We start from the raw sequence: 13,185 nt of genomic DNA, 5'->3' as shown, positions 1-13,185 counted from the left end.
AGTTTTTGTCCATGCTCACTCAGCAGTATCCCAACTGTAGGATAAAAAACTCCAGTTTAGGAAAACTCTTGCCTAAAACGTTCATGGTTTCAAATAGGAGACGTTGCAAATGAGTACACCTATCCTGAAAATACCCATGATGGATAGTCTTTTAAAAATATGTCTGTAAAGTGAAATTCCATGTAACACCTTCGCATCCCACCCATGCCTATTAGAGAATTAGCATATGGAAAACCAAACCAACCACAAATGTTCTTCCCGACTGTGAGTCCTAAAGACTGAAGGCCAGCTGTGTCTGCTCCACCTCCTGCTTTGGAGGCAGTCCAGAGCCAGTGAGCATCAATGTAGATTCAAGTGGATATCCCCAAATCCACTGCCTTGCCCATACGTACAGCATGGAAAAATCACAAACCCTGCCACATCATAGCAGCCATTTATGGATGAAGTCCGTATCTCCCTTTAGTTTTACAGATTCTATAACCAATTTTTCACATCAAAATTTATGCCACATGGGCTGACAACAGGACAGAATATTAAAAATTAGGACCTCCCTGAGATATCTGGGCCATACGGTTGCCATGCCGACACCCTGCAATGCCAAACAATTGTCTCCAAGGTCCAGAAACAACTTGGCTGGCTTGGAATCACCCAGACATTGTGAAGACGGAGCTGCCTCCTGGCCCAGGCTATTATGCAGACCCTCCCTTTTCCAGCTCAGCTCTCTGATTCCCCAGGGGAGTGATGATGATGCTTGTCTGAATTTTCTCAGCCTCTGTCAGCCGGACTAGCCACATCATTCCCTAAGAATCTGAAAATCCACATGCAGCGCATTCTGGTCCAACTAGACAGAGACGTGTTCTGGAATGGCAAGAAGACCAGTGAGAGGTTAACCACAGATTTCAAAGAGAAATTAAATCTTCAGCTGCACCTGCCCCTTTTAAGTTGAACAAAGGGTTTACCTCCCAGAGAAGCTGAACACACATTCCCCTGGCTCTCTAGTTATAGTCAGCTGGAGCTGGAATAAAGTATTAGTGGGATATGAAGCTTGGATCATTGCTCCCAGAGTTGGGCAGAAATCCTACTTCACTCGTGTAACAGTACTTATTAAGTCTTGCTGTGCTCATCAAGGTGGGGATGCAAGAAGCTTCCTGCATTGTCCCTGCATGATAGCTTCCATTCAATGAGGAGACAGGCCGATGACTGGAAGTCCCACTGAAGCGAAATACCCCGAATATGGGAATACAATGCAAGGCTGTGTCAAAGGCAGGGTGTGACTGGGGATCAATGCCTATGGAACAGACATTCAGGGCTTAAAGCCTAAGAACAACGAGGGAGCTGGCTATGCCCCGAGTGGCCAGAGAAGGCTCGCGGCTCACTCCCAGGAACTTCCACTCTCCCTCTCTTCCTGCACCTCCATTCCTGGCTCCCCGATACTCCTTCACACTTTAAACTCACTCGGCTTCCAGTTCACAGCCCTCTTCTAATCTGCAGTAAGTCAAACCCCATGGGAACAGGGAGAGGGCCGAGAGGATGTTCACTGCAGCCCCCATGACCTGCCATTGCCACCCCTCAAAACGAGTGCCGCCCACCTCCAGCAATGCCCCCCCAAGCCCCCAGCACCATTCCCAGGCTCTCAGTCTGAGTGGCTTTCCCGGATTCCGAAGCAGAGGCACCTGTGATGAGACCAGCCTCAGGCTTTGAGCAGCAGTTAGTATCTCTGTGCTCTTCCCTTCCATTCCCCCTCCTCTCTCCCCTCCTCCTCTTGCAGCTCAGACCCTCCTTCCATCACGTCACCACAGAGAAGGACAGAACATCTGGGCAGCCTGCCTCTTCCCTGCCACTCCAGGCCCGCCTACCCTGGACCAGAGCTGGCCCTCTCAGAGCGTAAGAACAGGGCAGCTTGGATGAGTCCCTGCTGTGGGAGCTCCCTGGGGGTATGGGGCCACTCCTGGTTTGCCCAGTTCCAACTTGAATCTGTCCACCTAGATCGCAACATTCTGGGGTCTTTAACACAGGAGGCTTTCCCTCATCATCCCTTCCGTCCAAACATCCACAAGTGCTTTGGAAACAGTGTCTTAGTGGCAGGGACCCTCAGCCCAGAAGGGAACACTCCACCTAATCAGGCTCACCCCCAGAGAGCTCAACCAGACGGGGATCTGGCAATGGGGGAGTGGGGCTGGGGAAAACCCACAAACCCCAAGGTCTCCTCAGGCAAAGCCTGGAAATATGGTTCTTTTGCAGGGGATTTTCACTTCTTTCCGGGTAGGTAACAAGAAAGGGAATCTAGGGCAGGATGGGACTACGAGAGCACTTCCACGCCTACAACTGCCACTACAAACAACACACCGTATTCCTGGGGCTCAGCTGCCTTGGCACAAAGATCTCAGAGTCTACTCCACACAAGCCTTTGCCCTCCTGACCCTGCGCCTCTCCAGGAGCTCCTCACCCCTGCCTCCCCAGACCCAGATCTTTCAGAATGGCCACCCTGCTCCACTCCCCCACCCTCAACCCCTCACTCTGCTCTCCTTCTTTCCGGCCCCCGCCGGCCAGGCTGCACCGGGCCCAGCAGTCTGTCCTGCGAGTCGGGTCGCCCAAGAGTCTCGCCCACCATCCGCCCCCATCGGAAGACTGCGGCCCGCCTGAGCGCGCCTCTCGCGGGTTCCAGAGCCTCCCGTCTCAACAGGTGCCCCTGCCACAAAGAGCCGGCTCCCGGGACCGGGCGGAGGCGGCGACAGGCACGCCCCAGCCCAGGTCCCCGGAGCGCCTGGGGGGCTCCCCCGCACCTCCGCCGTGCCCCGCCGCCTTGGTTTCCCCGCTCGCATTGACATCGCGGGGCTGACCTCGTGAGAGGCAATCTCCGAGCCTGGGCGCAGACACTGCTAGTTAGCGCGTCGTGATGGACTGGTGTTGGGGCGTGGGACGCCTTCAGGACAAGACCTTTCCCCGACCCGAAGAACCCCGGGGGTGATAGTGGGGAGTCCTCCGTGCCCCCCAAAAACCAGGTTCAAGTTGACCCGGACTGAGAAGGGAGCTCAAAGTCCAGCAAGTCCCTAGCGACCCTGCCTCACCCAGCGCACCCACCCCACGTCCTTTGCCCCCGAGGGGCTGAAGTGGGGTGCGCACAACCACCTACGCGCTTAGCAGCGTGTGGTTCCCACTGCCGGCTCGCCGCGCGCAAGGTCCAGCCGCCTTCGGGGGCGGATGAGACGCGGACAACCCCTAGCCCTCGGCCCCCGGCCCTCGGCCCTCGGCCCCCGGCCCAGGCTGCGCAGCACCCAGAGAGCCGCCACGTTCCCAGTCGCGCGTGCACGCCGGGCCCACCAAACTTGCAGTACTTTCTCCCAACCCCCACCCGTTGTCACCCTCCCTCCATCCGTGCGCCCTGGCCCCGCTAGCCCGACAGAGGTTGCCATAACAACGGACAGGAATGCTCCAACGTATACAAAGCCGGCGGGGCGCGGCGGGCACGCAGCCCCCGGCCTGGCCTCTCGCCCTCTGCTGCCGCGCGGGGCTAGGACGCGCGCCGCGGCTCCCCGGCCGGCCGCTCGGCTCGCAACGCGTACTCACAATGAGCGGGATGGTGCGGTCCTCCCGGAGCGGTTCCGGCCTCCCGCCGGCCCTCTGCGCGCCCCGGCCGCCGGAGGATGCTGCGTGGGCTCGGTTGTCCTGCCATAAGTAGTAGAAAGTGCCCAGGATCCAGGCTACGGTCAGAATGGCGATGGCATTGGCGCGGATCTTCCTCATGGTGGGCGGCTGGGCGCCCGGAGTAGGGGCCCGGGCCGGCGTGCTCTTGGAGCCGGGGCGGGGGCACTCGCAGCCTCAGCTGTTTGTTTTCGCTCGCGCCGGGCTGCTCAGTCCCGCAGAGCAGAAAAAGGAGAGAGGTGGGGGGTTGGGGGGGGGGATAGGGAGAGACAGGAGCACGGAGCGATCCTCACGGTCCTAATGCCCTTCAGTCCGAGGCGCGCGCCTCCCGCGGGCGCCCATTCATTCGCGCGCAGAGCCCGCCCCCCGCTCCAGCCCCGGCCGGCTGCGGGGCCGCTGCGCCCCGAGAGAGGAGCGTAGCGGGTGCAAAGCGGCGCCGGAGGAAGGCCCGGCGAGGCAGACGCCCGCGGCGGAATGGCGACGGGCCAGAGCCAGTCTCGGCTCCAACGGCTCGGCGACCGAGCTCCTGGCGGCTGCCCGCGCGCGGCCCTGGTCTGTCCCGCCTACCTCCACCCACCCCCGGACCGAGCGGCCCTGAGTCACCGGTTGGAGATGCGCGACCCCGGCCCGGGCCCGCGCTGCGGAGCTGCCTTTCTGGACTGCGCTCTGAACTGCGCTCTGGAACAGGGTTTAAGGTGTGTTCGGCGTGTCTTTGGAAAGGGACGGCTGGGCGGGAGGAGAGTCTGGAGTTTGCACCGGAATCCTCCGCAGCCTAGGATTCCGAGCCGCCGGAGGTCCCGCCCCGAGGAGGGATTGGAAGCTGGTGCACTTGACATTCGAAGAGAGCGAAGGGGAAGAGACGCTGTTTCATAGCCAGTGAAAGGAGAATGGGGGTACAACCACCCCCCCTCTTCCGTTGGCCTGGGGCTCCCAGCTTTCATGATGCTTCTTTCCACCCCGCCTCGTTGTCCCCTGGACAACCCTGGGGTATTATCATCACCATTTCATCAGGAAGAAGGGAGGCGGCCAGAGAGGCTGGAAGATTCGCTGGAGACCACACGACTAATTAGTGGGCAGAGCCCAGTCTAGAAACCACCTCTCCGTCTGACACTTTGAACAAAGTGCAAAACACCGTGTTGAGAGACACGGACACAGAAATCATTGAGATTGTGCCCCAGCCCTGGTGGCACTGAGAATCTGATGTGAACTATTCTCACTCCGGGCAGAAGGCAAGGTGGGCTAAATTAGTTCTAGGAGATCAAAACAGTGTCAGGGACAGAACAGACACTCAGATGTGAAATAAACAAACTAAGCAGGGATCACAGAGGAAAAATATTGTATTGCGAGGTGGTCTTAGGGGGAGGCTTCTCACAGAAGGTAGATAACTCCTTTGAATAAATTCTTAAGAGGCAGGAAAGGGAGGACAGGGCAGGATGTGCTGCGTGAACAGCATGAGCAAAGGTCCAGAGGATGAAAGTACTTGATGTTTTCAAGGAAGAGATCTACCTGGCGGTGCCACGGCCCAGGATGCTGGGAAGTTATTGGTGGGAGTTGAAGTTGGTCAGGCTGGGCGAGTCTGGACTCAGGAAGCCCTTTCATGTGAGACACAGGGTTGTCAGGCTGTTTGCATCCTGCTGGTACTCCTGGGCACTGGCTCATCTGAAGGACCACATTAGGTCCTGGCCTCTGAATGAAGCTACCTCGGGAATCAGGCAGATGGTGAGGTCACAGTTCATGCTTTCCCCCAACCACCCCCATCAGCATTTCCCTGTTTCTCCAGCACTCAGGACTGAAGCACTTTTGTAATAGCTGCTCAGTACACTTCGGTTGGAGTGAAGTGAATTGAAGGAAGAAAATCTGAATGGGTTTTTTGCTGCAGAAAAGTCATTGTTTTAACTGCAATACCCTTTCCTCACTCAGAAGACTAACCACGAGGACAAGTCCAAAAATGGCCCTACCAAGAAAGTGACCCTAGAAAGAAGGGGACACGTAAAAGAGGGCCTCACAAAGAAATCTATAAGAATAGCGGGGCGGGCTTCCCTGGTGGCGCAGTGGTTGAGAGTCCGCCTGCCGATGCAGGGGACACAGGTTCGTGCCCCAGTCCGGGAAGATCCCACATGCCGCGGAGCGGCTGGGTCCGTGAGCCATGGCCGCTGAGCCTGCGCGTCTGGAGCCTGTGCTCCGCAACGGGAGAGGCCACAACAGTCAGAGGCCCACGTACCGCAAAAAAAGAAGAATATCAGGGAATCTGAGGCGTGAGCTGCGTGGCAGTCAGGAGCAGTAGGAGATGGTGTGGAGATGCAGGCCAGCCTTGCTCTCCCAGGTCTCCCTTGCCTGGGGAGTTTAATTAGACTGCAGTAGGGACCAGGATTCATTTCCATAGACCAAGATAACCCCTGTCAAGCCACTGGCTTGTTTCTGCAGCAATCATGGGGCAGACCCAGTGGTCATGTCCTCTGTGGGAAGCTAGGGAGACTTGCTCCTTAGGAATCAGGCCCCACAGCCATCTCTAGATGACGAGGAAACGTAAGGGCACTGCCCTTCTGGTGTCCCTACCCCCATACAGGCTCTCAGGTCAGCCAGGTGGGAAGACCTGGGGAATGACCCTTTGTTGATATAGGCTGCTTCTCTCATCCCAGCCTGGTCTATTAGGTCTAGCTGCCTTTGGTCTTGAAAGAACCAGGTGAGAGAACGTGGGATCCAAAGACATCACATCAACCCATAGTGAGAGGCTCCAAAGTCACCCCTAGGCATGGAGGATGAAGCTGGACCATGCCAAACCGAAATCAGGCTGATGGGTTACTGATGGCTCCAGAAGGAGGGCTCCATGAGGAGAGGGAGGGAAGAAGGAGCTGGAACTTGGCAGGTTTCTACAAGTCTTACCCCTTATTCCTCAGGGCTCAGTGGTGAGGATGCTGTACATCTGCACCAAATCGTCACCGCCAGGTAGCTCTGTCTCAGAGAGAAGTCTTCTCTACTCACCCCCCACCACAAAGAGAAACCCCCCAAAACCCCTAGGAGTGTAGCCTTTCTGGAAGGTGTTAGACTTCATAGCTAGCCCTTCCTTAAATGAGCACAATAAACTTCCCTGGGTGTGGGTGGTGGAGGTAAGGTGGCAGGTGATTACCTCGCTCACTGGACTCACAGAAATTTGATATAGACAGAGGCGGAGTGATGGGTCTCAAGCCACAGGCACGCTGGAAGAGCTGGGAACTTGCAGCTGCCACCTCGGCTACAGCCCACGGTCATTCTTCCAGATTCTAATCCCAAAGAGGCACCGAGCTGAGCCTTAGCCCTCCCTGAGATGGATTTCAGCGTTCAGAGGTGGCTGTGAACATTGTTCCCTCTCTGGGCCTAGCTAGCAGAACCACAGAATCAAAGCAACACCTAAGAGAGGTGGTGTTGCCTAACATCATTGAACTTCGAAACCAACAAGAGTGATAATAATAGCTACAGTTCACTGAGTACCTAGCAGGTGCCAGCTGCTGTGCTGACATCTCACACACATTATCTCTAAAGCCCCCGCGACCTGCAGGAGAGGACGCTGAGGCTCAGTGAAGCCCTCGATCGCTGAGAGTCATACAACAGGTGGGTGGAGGGACTGGGTTCGAATCCATTTTCCATGCCGGTGTTTGGGCACCAGTGCCGGGCTTCTGAGCCCACTGGGCAGTCTGCAGGGTGGTAGAAGTTCTGCATGTAGGCACCTCACTTCCCTCTCTGGACCTCCGTTTTCTTTTCGGTAAAAGAAGGGTTGCCGAGAGATGACCTCCAAGGTCCCTCCAGCTGTGCCATTTTGGACTTGCAGTTGTCTCCCTTGTCACTGCTCTCAGGCACGGTCCCCTTCTCTTTCAAGCCGCTGAAGCCAGCACTCAGGTAAGCTGGCAGAGTGCCATGTGGCCCCGGCGCTCCCAGAGGGCCCAGGGAACTGTCTGCCCCTGTGAATTTGATGTGCGGATTTGGGGGTTGGGGTTGTTAACAGAGGGCAGAAAGGGTATAGGTCAGTGTGAAGCCCGAGCTCTGGAGCTGGACAGCCTGAATTCACATGCTGGTTCCGTCACATATTAGAGTGGCTTGGGCAAATTCTTACTCCCTCTCTTAGCCTCGGTTTCCTCAACGGTAAAATGGGGCAGTGACAGCCCTTAACTTGCAGCATTGTTGGGAAAGGTAGGATGAAATGAAGCAAGTAAAATCCAGTGCTTGGTAACCACCGGCGTCCCCTGGAGGCCCACTCTCACAGGCAGTGCTGCTGGCTGCTGGGGTGACGGGGACTCCCGAAGGGCCCGCCAGGGCACCTGCGGGGGACTGCTCACCTGGGCCGCGAAGGAGAACAGACCCCAGACAGGCCTCTTCAGCCACACTCAGGTTCCGACAGGGATGAGTGTCCTGCCCCACAGGCGCGTGGCTGCCTCTTCCAGAGCCTCTGCTCAGTGGGGCTGGGGGAGAGGGGAGAGGCAGAGTGTACGGCCGCAGCCTCTGCTGGGTGTCCATTCTCGCTGGCTTACCCATTACCCTCGAGACTCTGGGGCACCTCAGGAGCCTCTTGTCCTGTCTGCATCTGCAGCAGGGGTCCAGAAGGAGGCTGAAGGGAACTGATTAGACTCCCATGTCTGCTCGAAGCAGGAAAGAGGAGCCAGGGATGGTGAACAGAATGTACGTTACCATGAAACAGACACTGTGCCAATACACCACCTCAGAACACTCACGATGACCCTGTGAGGAAGGCTCCACCCTCTCCATCTCACAGATGAAGAGACGGATGGCTGCAGAGGTCACCCAGCCACCAGGTGGCAGGTATGCTACCCACTGCCAGCTGTCCCCACTTAATGCACCAGCGTATCTAAGGAAAAGCTTTTTATAAGTTAAGTTTCTACGAACCATTATAGATCAAGTTGAGGACCTGGCTCTTTGAAAGGAACTCAGTTCTTTATTAGTCATCATTCTGTTTGTCTGAGAACCGTGGCTTTTTATATCAGTTTCTGCCACTGGAGTGTAAGCCCCATGAGGGCAGGGGTCTTGTATGTTTTGTTCATCTGTCTCCCCAGTGCTTAGAACACTGCTTGGTGTATATAGTCCATGCTCATTGAGTATTTTTTTTAATGTAAGTTTATTGTTATTTTATTTATTTTTGGCTGCACTGGGTCTTTGCTGCTGCTCGTGGGCTTTCTCTAGTTGCAGCCAGCGGGGGTTACTCTTCGTTGTGGTGCGTGAGCTTCTCACTGCAGTGGCTTCTCTTGTTGCGGAGCATGGGCTCTAGGTGCACGGGCTTCAGCAGTTGTGGCGCATGGCTCAGTCGTTGTGGCTCGCGGGCTCTAGAGCGCAGGCTCAGTAGTTGTGGCGCACGGGCTTAGTTGCTCCGCGGCATGTGGGATCCTCCCGGACCAGGGCTCGAACCCGTGTCCCCTGCATTGGCAGGCGGATTCTAAACCACTGCGCCACCAGGGAAGTCCTTCATTTAGTATTTGTTGGTGGAAGGAAGGAGGGAAGAAGATGGGCAGTGTACTCAGTGCAGCATGCATTTCCGTCTTAAGTCAAGCACCTGAGAGATGGTGCAGGACTAGAACCCAGAGAAAGGGCGCAACTCATCTGGGTCAGTGTGGGCCGGTGTAGTGAGTAACCCAGGTTCCCTCCCAGCGCTTCCACAGGAGCAGCTGGCTGCCCCCCAACCATGGGGCCAGGAGCCAAACCCCGCTGCCCCAGATGAGGGGATGAGAAAATCCTCTGTGGTTCCACCAGAAGTCAGGGAAGGAATGACCCCAATTTGGTGAATAACTGCAGGAACTACAAAAGTTATTACTGATCATGAAATGACCCAGCTGCTACATTTGGGAATAATAGGATTGCAGAGTTAGAGGGCTAATTAGAAATGTGTCACATGCTTTTTCTTAACAGCAAGGAATTCCTACAAAGGAGAAATGCATAAAGCAAGCCAGCTGGTCAGCAGAATTGGTCCTGGAGGCAGAGCCCTTTGCAAGGCCTACCTGACCTCCCTATCTCACTGCCTGTCTCCTTCGCCCCTTCCCCTCCTCCACAGCCTCTGTGGAGCAGACCAGCTGGCCCAAAATGTCAGGCCACTGCCTGTTACGTGCCTCTCTCTTGCCCTTGAATGGGAGTTCCTCTGGGCCTGGCAGCCTTCTTTTGTGTATCACCAGATTCTCGCACAGCATGGGCCATCATGGCAGCTCTCACTAAGTATCTGTGCGATGAGTAAATGAATGAATAAGTATCTAGGGCAGCAGGCTGGTTGCTACTCCCCATTCTGTCCCACTAAAATGCCACCTAGCCCACTCAGATGGTAAGCCAATGCCTGTTTGCCCATTAGGGTGGTATTTCTAGTCCCTTTCTTCCCTTTCCTTCTAGAATGCCTACCACGCCAAGCACTTCTAGGTTCCAAGAATACAAAAACGAACAAAACCTGATTCCACCGCCCGAGGAGCCCGGTAACTGATAATGGGGAAATAGGCACAGACGGTCACAAAAGGGTATAACAGAACTCTAGTCAAACACAAAGGGGACTTCATCCAAGGAAGGAGTCATCTGAGAGCTGAGTATTAAGGATAAGTAGGTAGACAAGATGTGGAAGGGCATTCTGCACAGACGAAGAGCAAAGAAAGGAACTAACGTGTGGAAGTGTATGGGAGGGAGACCAGGAAATGGTCAGCGGGTGGTGTGTACTGGGTAGGGAGTGGTGATGGTAACGAGATTAGATAGGTAGATGGGCCAGTTAACAGATGTCTTGTATGCTTTTGTAAGAAGTTTGGACTTATTCTGGTAAGCCACGGAGAGCCACCCAAGATTTTGTAACAGGGAATGACATGATCAGTTATAAATTTTAGTGAAGAGGCTGGAGAGTAGTGGTGGGGGATTACAATGACTTTGCAACAGTCCCAGCAAGCAATGCTGTGGGCCTGGGTTAGGGCAGAAACACTGGAGCAGAAGAGAAAGAGGGTTAGACTCAGAGGATTTGGGGATCAGTTGGAGTGGAGGCGAGAGAAAGGATTTGACAATAACACGTACATTTCTCGCGTAGGAGACAAGTACCTTGGTGTAAGGTAACCACTAACTGAAATGGGGACACAGGACGTGGAGCAGATTCGGGAGACTTGTTCAGTTGAACTTGAGTTCTCTGTGGTCTGCCAAGGAAGGGAGCTGTAAATCCAGGTCTGGTCCTCAGGTGAAGAGCAGAAGAGGCCAGTCAGGTCGAGAAGAGAAAACCAGAACACAGCTGGGGCAAAGACGCAGCTGGGAGGCTGCCCGTGTACCCAGCACCTAAGCACGGGGGAGAGGCCGTGTGTACCAGAGATCAGGATTTTTGGATCCCTTGTGTGAAGATGAAGAGACAGAACTGGCTTTTTTTTTTTCCCCCTGCCTGTCAGATGCCCTGATTCAAGCCCTGGACCCAGGCTGTTAGACATACTCGTCTTTTTATCAAGGACCTCATCATCTCGTACATGTTAGGATGGACCTCTACACCTAGGGCCGGAACAAAATTTGGCTCAAAAATAGGTCAGGTGATAAGACCAGAGAGCATTTGAATTGAAAAGAGACCCGTGGTCCTGGTCCTGCATTTCCTTCCATCTAATGGTGCCTATAATCGAAAACTCCATTTTCCTTGAGAAACTGGGAAGTGGAAACTAAGGGAATGTTCCCAGGATTGGTATATAATTTGAAGCTCTCAGCAAGGCTGAAAATACCCATCGATATATTCTGAAGTGTAATTTCCACTCCCTTACCAGCCAAAATAATTGAAGAGGAAGAAAAAGCTGTTAATGCAGGAGGCGTGTGACATCAGATCCACTTTGCCTGGAAATTTACCATTTCAAAGCAATTGAGGGTTTCTACAGCCAATGTTTATAGTCATACGTGTCCCCTCTCACTGGAGTCACCCTCTGAAGCGATCAAAAGGCCCATCAGTCTGGCTTGGACACTGAAATTGTACACAGTGTCTGGAGCTGATGTGAAAGCAGAGAGAATTTTAAAAATTATGCTGCCGTTTTGTCAGCACATAAATCTTGGGGTGTTTCATCCTGGTAGGTGGTAGAAACAGTTGGGGCTGCCAGTGCTCATGGGACCAGTGGTGGCAGGGCTCCGTGGTGGCCTGGCCAGGCACAACTTCTGCTCTCCCTTGGCATCCCTGTCCCCGTGTCCCTGCACAGACTGTCCTCTTCCTCTAGTCTAGGTTGGCATTTCTTTCTCTTGCCCAAAGATGCCTGCCTCTACCTGCATCCCAGTGACAGTGAGTCCAAGGGCCGCGGGTTCTTCAGCAGAGCGGGGGGTCGTGCCACCTCTCACAGCCTCTGCTGGACTCAGCAGGAGAGACAGACAATAGACTTTACGGACGTCTGTCTTCTGTCTTCTGCCAGTGCCAGTGTCTGTGTGTGTGTGTGTGTGTGTGTGTGTGTGTGCACGCACATGCTATTTTTCAGTTGGAATTGGACTTCAGGTTTTTCCTGGAATTACTGATTTCTTTCCCTATATTTGTGTCCAGTGGAGGAAATTTCTAAATCCGTGTCCAAGCATTTGTCTTTCCTTCCATTTCTGAATCACATACCTTTACAAAGGCCACTACCTAAAGACAGAGCATTTAGTATGTTCTCGGGCAACTGGGATGACTAGGAGGTAGGGAACCTGGGTTTTAGTCCTAGGTGTACCATAGGCTAGCTTGGTGACCCCTTACTTATGTTTCAGATAAGATCTTTGGTACAAAAGAATTTGGAAGGTCCTTTCTAGTGCTGGTATTTTAGGATTCTGTTTACTTATTTTAATTTTTTAAACCATTCCCTGCCCCAGCAAGAATTATTGGCAATAAACTGAGATACAATTTTCTTTATTATCATTGGGTCCCCCGGCCCATATTACATACATACATATACACCCAGACAATTTAAAATGTTCCACTGCATGAAGAATCTGAAAATTTCCAGAATACAGCAAACTAAAAAGGAGAAATTGGAAGAATGTTCAAGAAATTGTTACATCCAGGGACACCTCTGAGGAGGGGAACCCAAGGTGAACGGGAGTGGGAGATTTCACTGCATATATTCTTTTGTACCTTTTGAATTTTTTGCCACATGCATTTATTACCTCTTCAATTAAAAACTTTTTTAAGCAAGAGTTTTCCTTTCTCCTTCGTCGACCACAGGCCCCTCTGCAGCTTAGTTCTTAGCAGGGGAGGAGCCCATGATGGGGCTGGCATCATTCGCTGGAAGCCACCCCTCAGCCCAAGCCCTCTGGCTGGGTTAGCCAACATCCCTGCTCCCCTGGCTGCCCTGTGTGCCTGGAGGGGGTCTGTGGGTGCACTCTACTGCTGGCTGCCCTTGCTGGGGAGTGCTACCGCTCCTACTGTTGGTGGCACTCCAGCTGGACTGTCAAGCTGGTACAGGGCCTCTATTCAAGGTGCTCCATTAAGGGGCTGGCCTTCATGGCCCCAGCAGCCAGACAGGCAAAGGACCTAAGAGTTCAGCATAGGCGGAAGTGCATCCAGCCTTAAATCCTCCAGATCTCGCCATTCCCTTTCAAAGACAGACTGCCTTTTTTTCCCCTCTT

At 54.0% G+C, this 13,185-nt stretch overlaps 1 protein-coding gene and 1 long non-coding RNA gene across 2 annotated transcripts in view; one reads left to right on the top strand and one right to left on the bottom strand.

Annotated features, from left to right (window-relative positions):
* Window positions 1–4,034, bottom strand: part of GALNT16 (polypeptide N-acetylgalactosaminyltransferase 16) — a 98,181-nt gene extending 94,147 nt beyond the window's left edge. The window contains exon 1 of the mRNA XM_004262162.3: window positions 3,568–4,034. Within this exon, the coding sequence (XP_004262210.1) occupies window positions 3,568–3,744 (177 nt within the window). The 5' untranslated portion in view covers window positions 3,745–4,034. The remainder of the gene's footprint in view (window positions 1–3,567) is intronic.
* Window positions 4,035–5,672: 1,638 nt separating this feature from the next.
* LOC125963689 (uncharacterized) lies at window positions 5,673–13,178 on the top strand. The gene is made up of 5 exons (XR_007476039.1): window positions 5,673–6,508; window positions 7,162–7,230; window positions 7,389–7,515; window positions 8,263–8,433; window positions 10,670–13,178. It is a non-coding gene; the product is annotated as an uncharacterized LOC125963689 (long non-coding RNA).
* The last annotated feature ends 7 nt before the right edge of the window (window positions 13,179–13,185 follow it).

The sequence above is a fragment of the Orcinus orca genome, chromosome 2, assembly GCF_937001465.1.
Source record: "Orcinus orca chromosome 2, mOrcOrc1.1, whole genome shotgun sequence".
NCBI lineage: Eukaryota > Metazoa > Chordata > Mammalia > Artiodactyla > Delphinidae > Orcinus > Orcinus orca.
The sequence above is the reverse complement of the archived record's forward strand: the minus strand, read 5'-3'. Positions and strand labels throughout refer to the sequence as shown.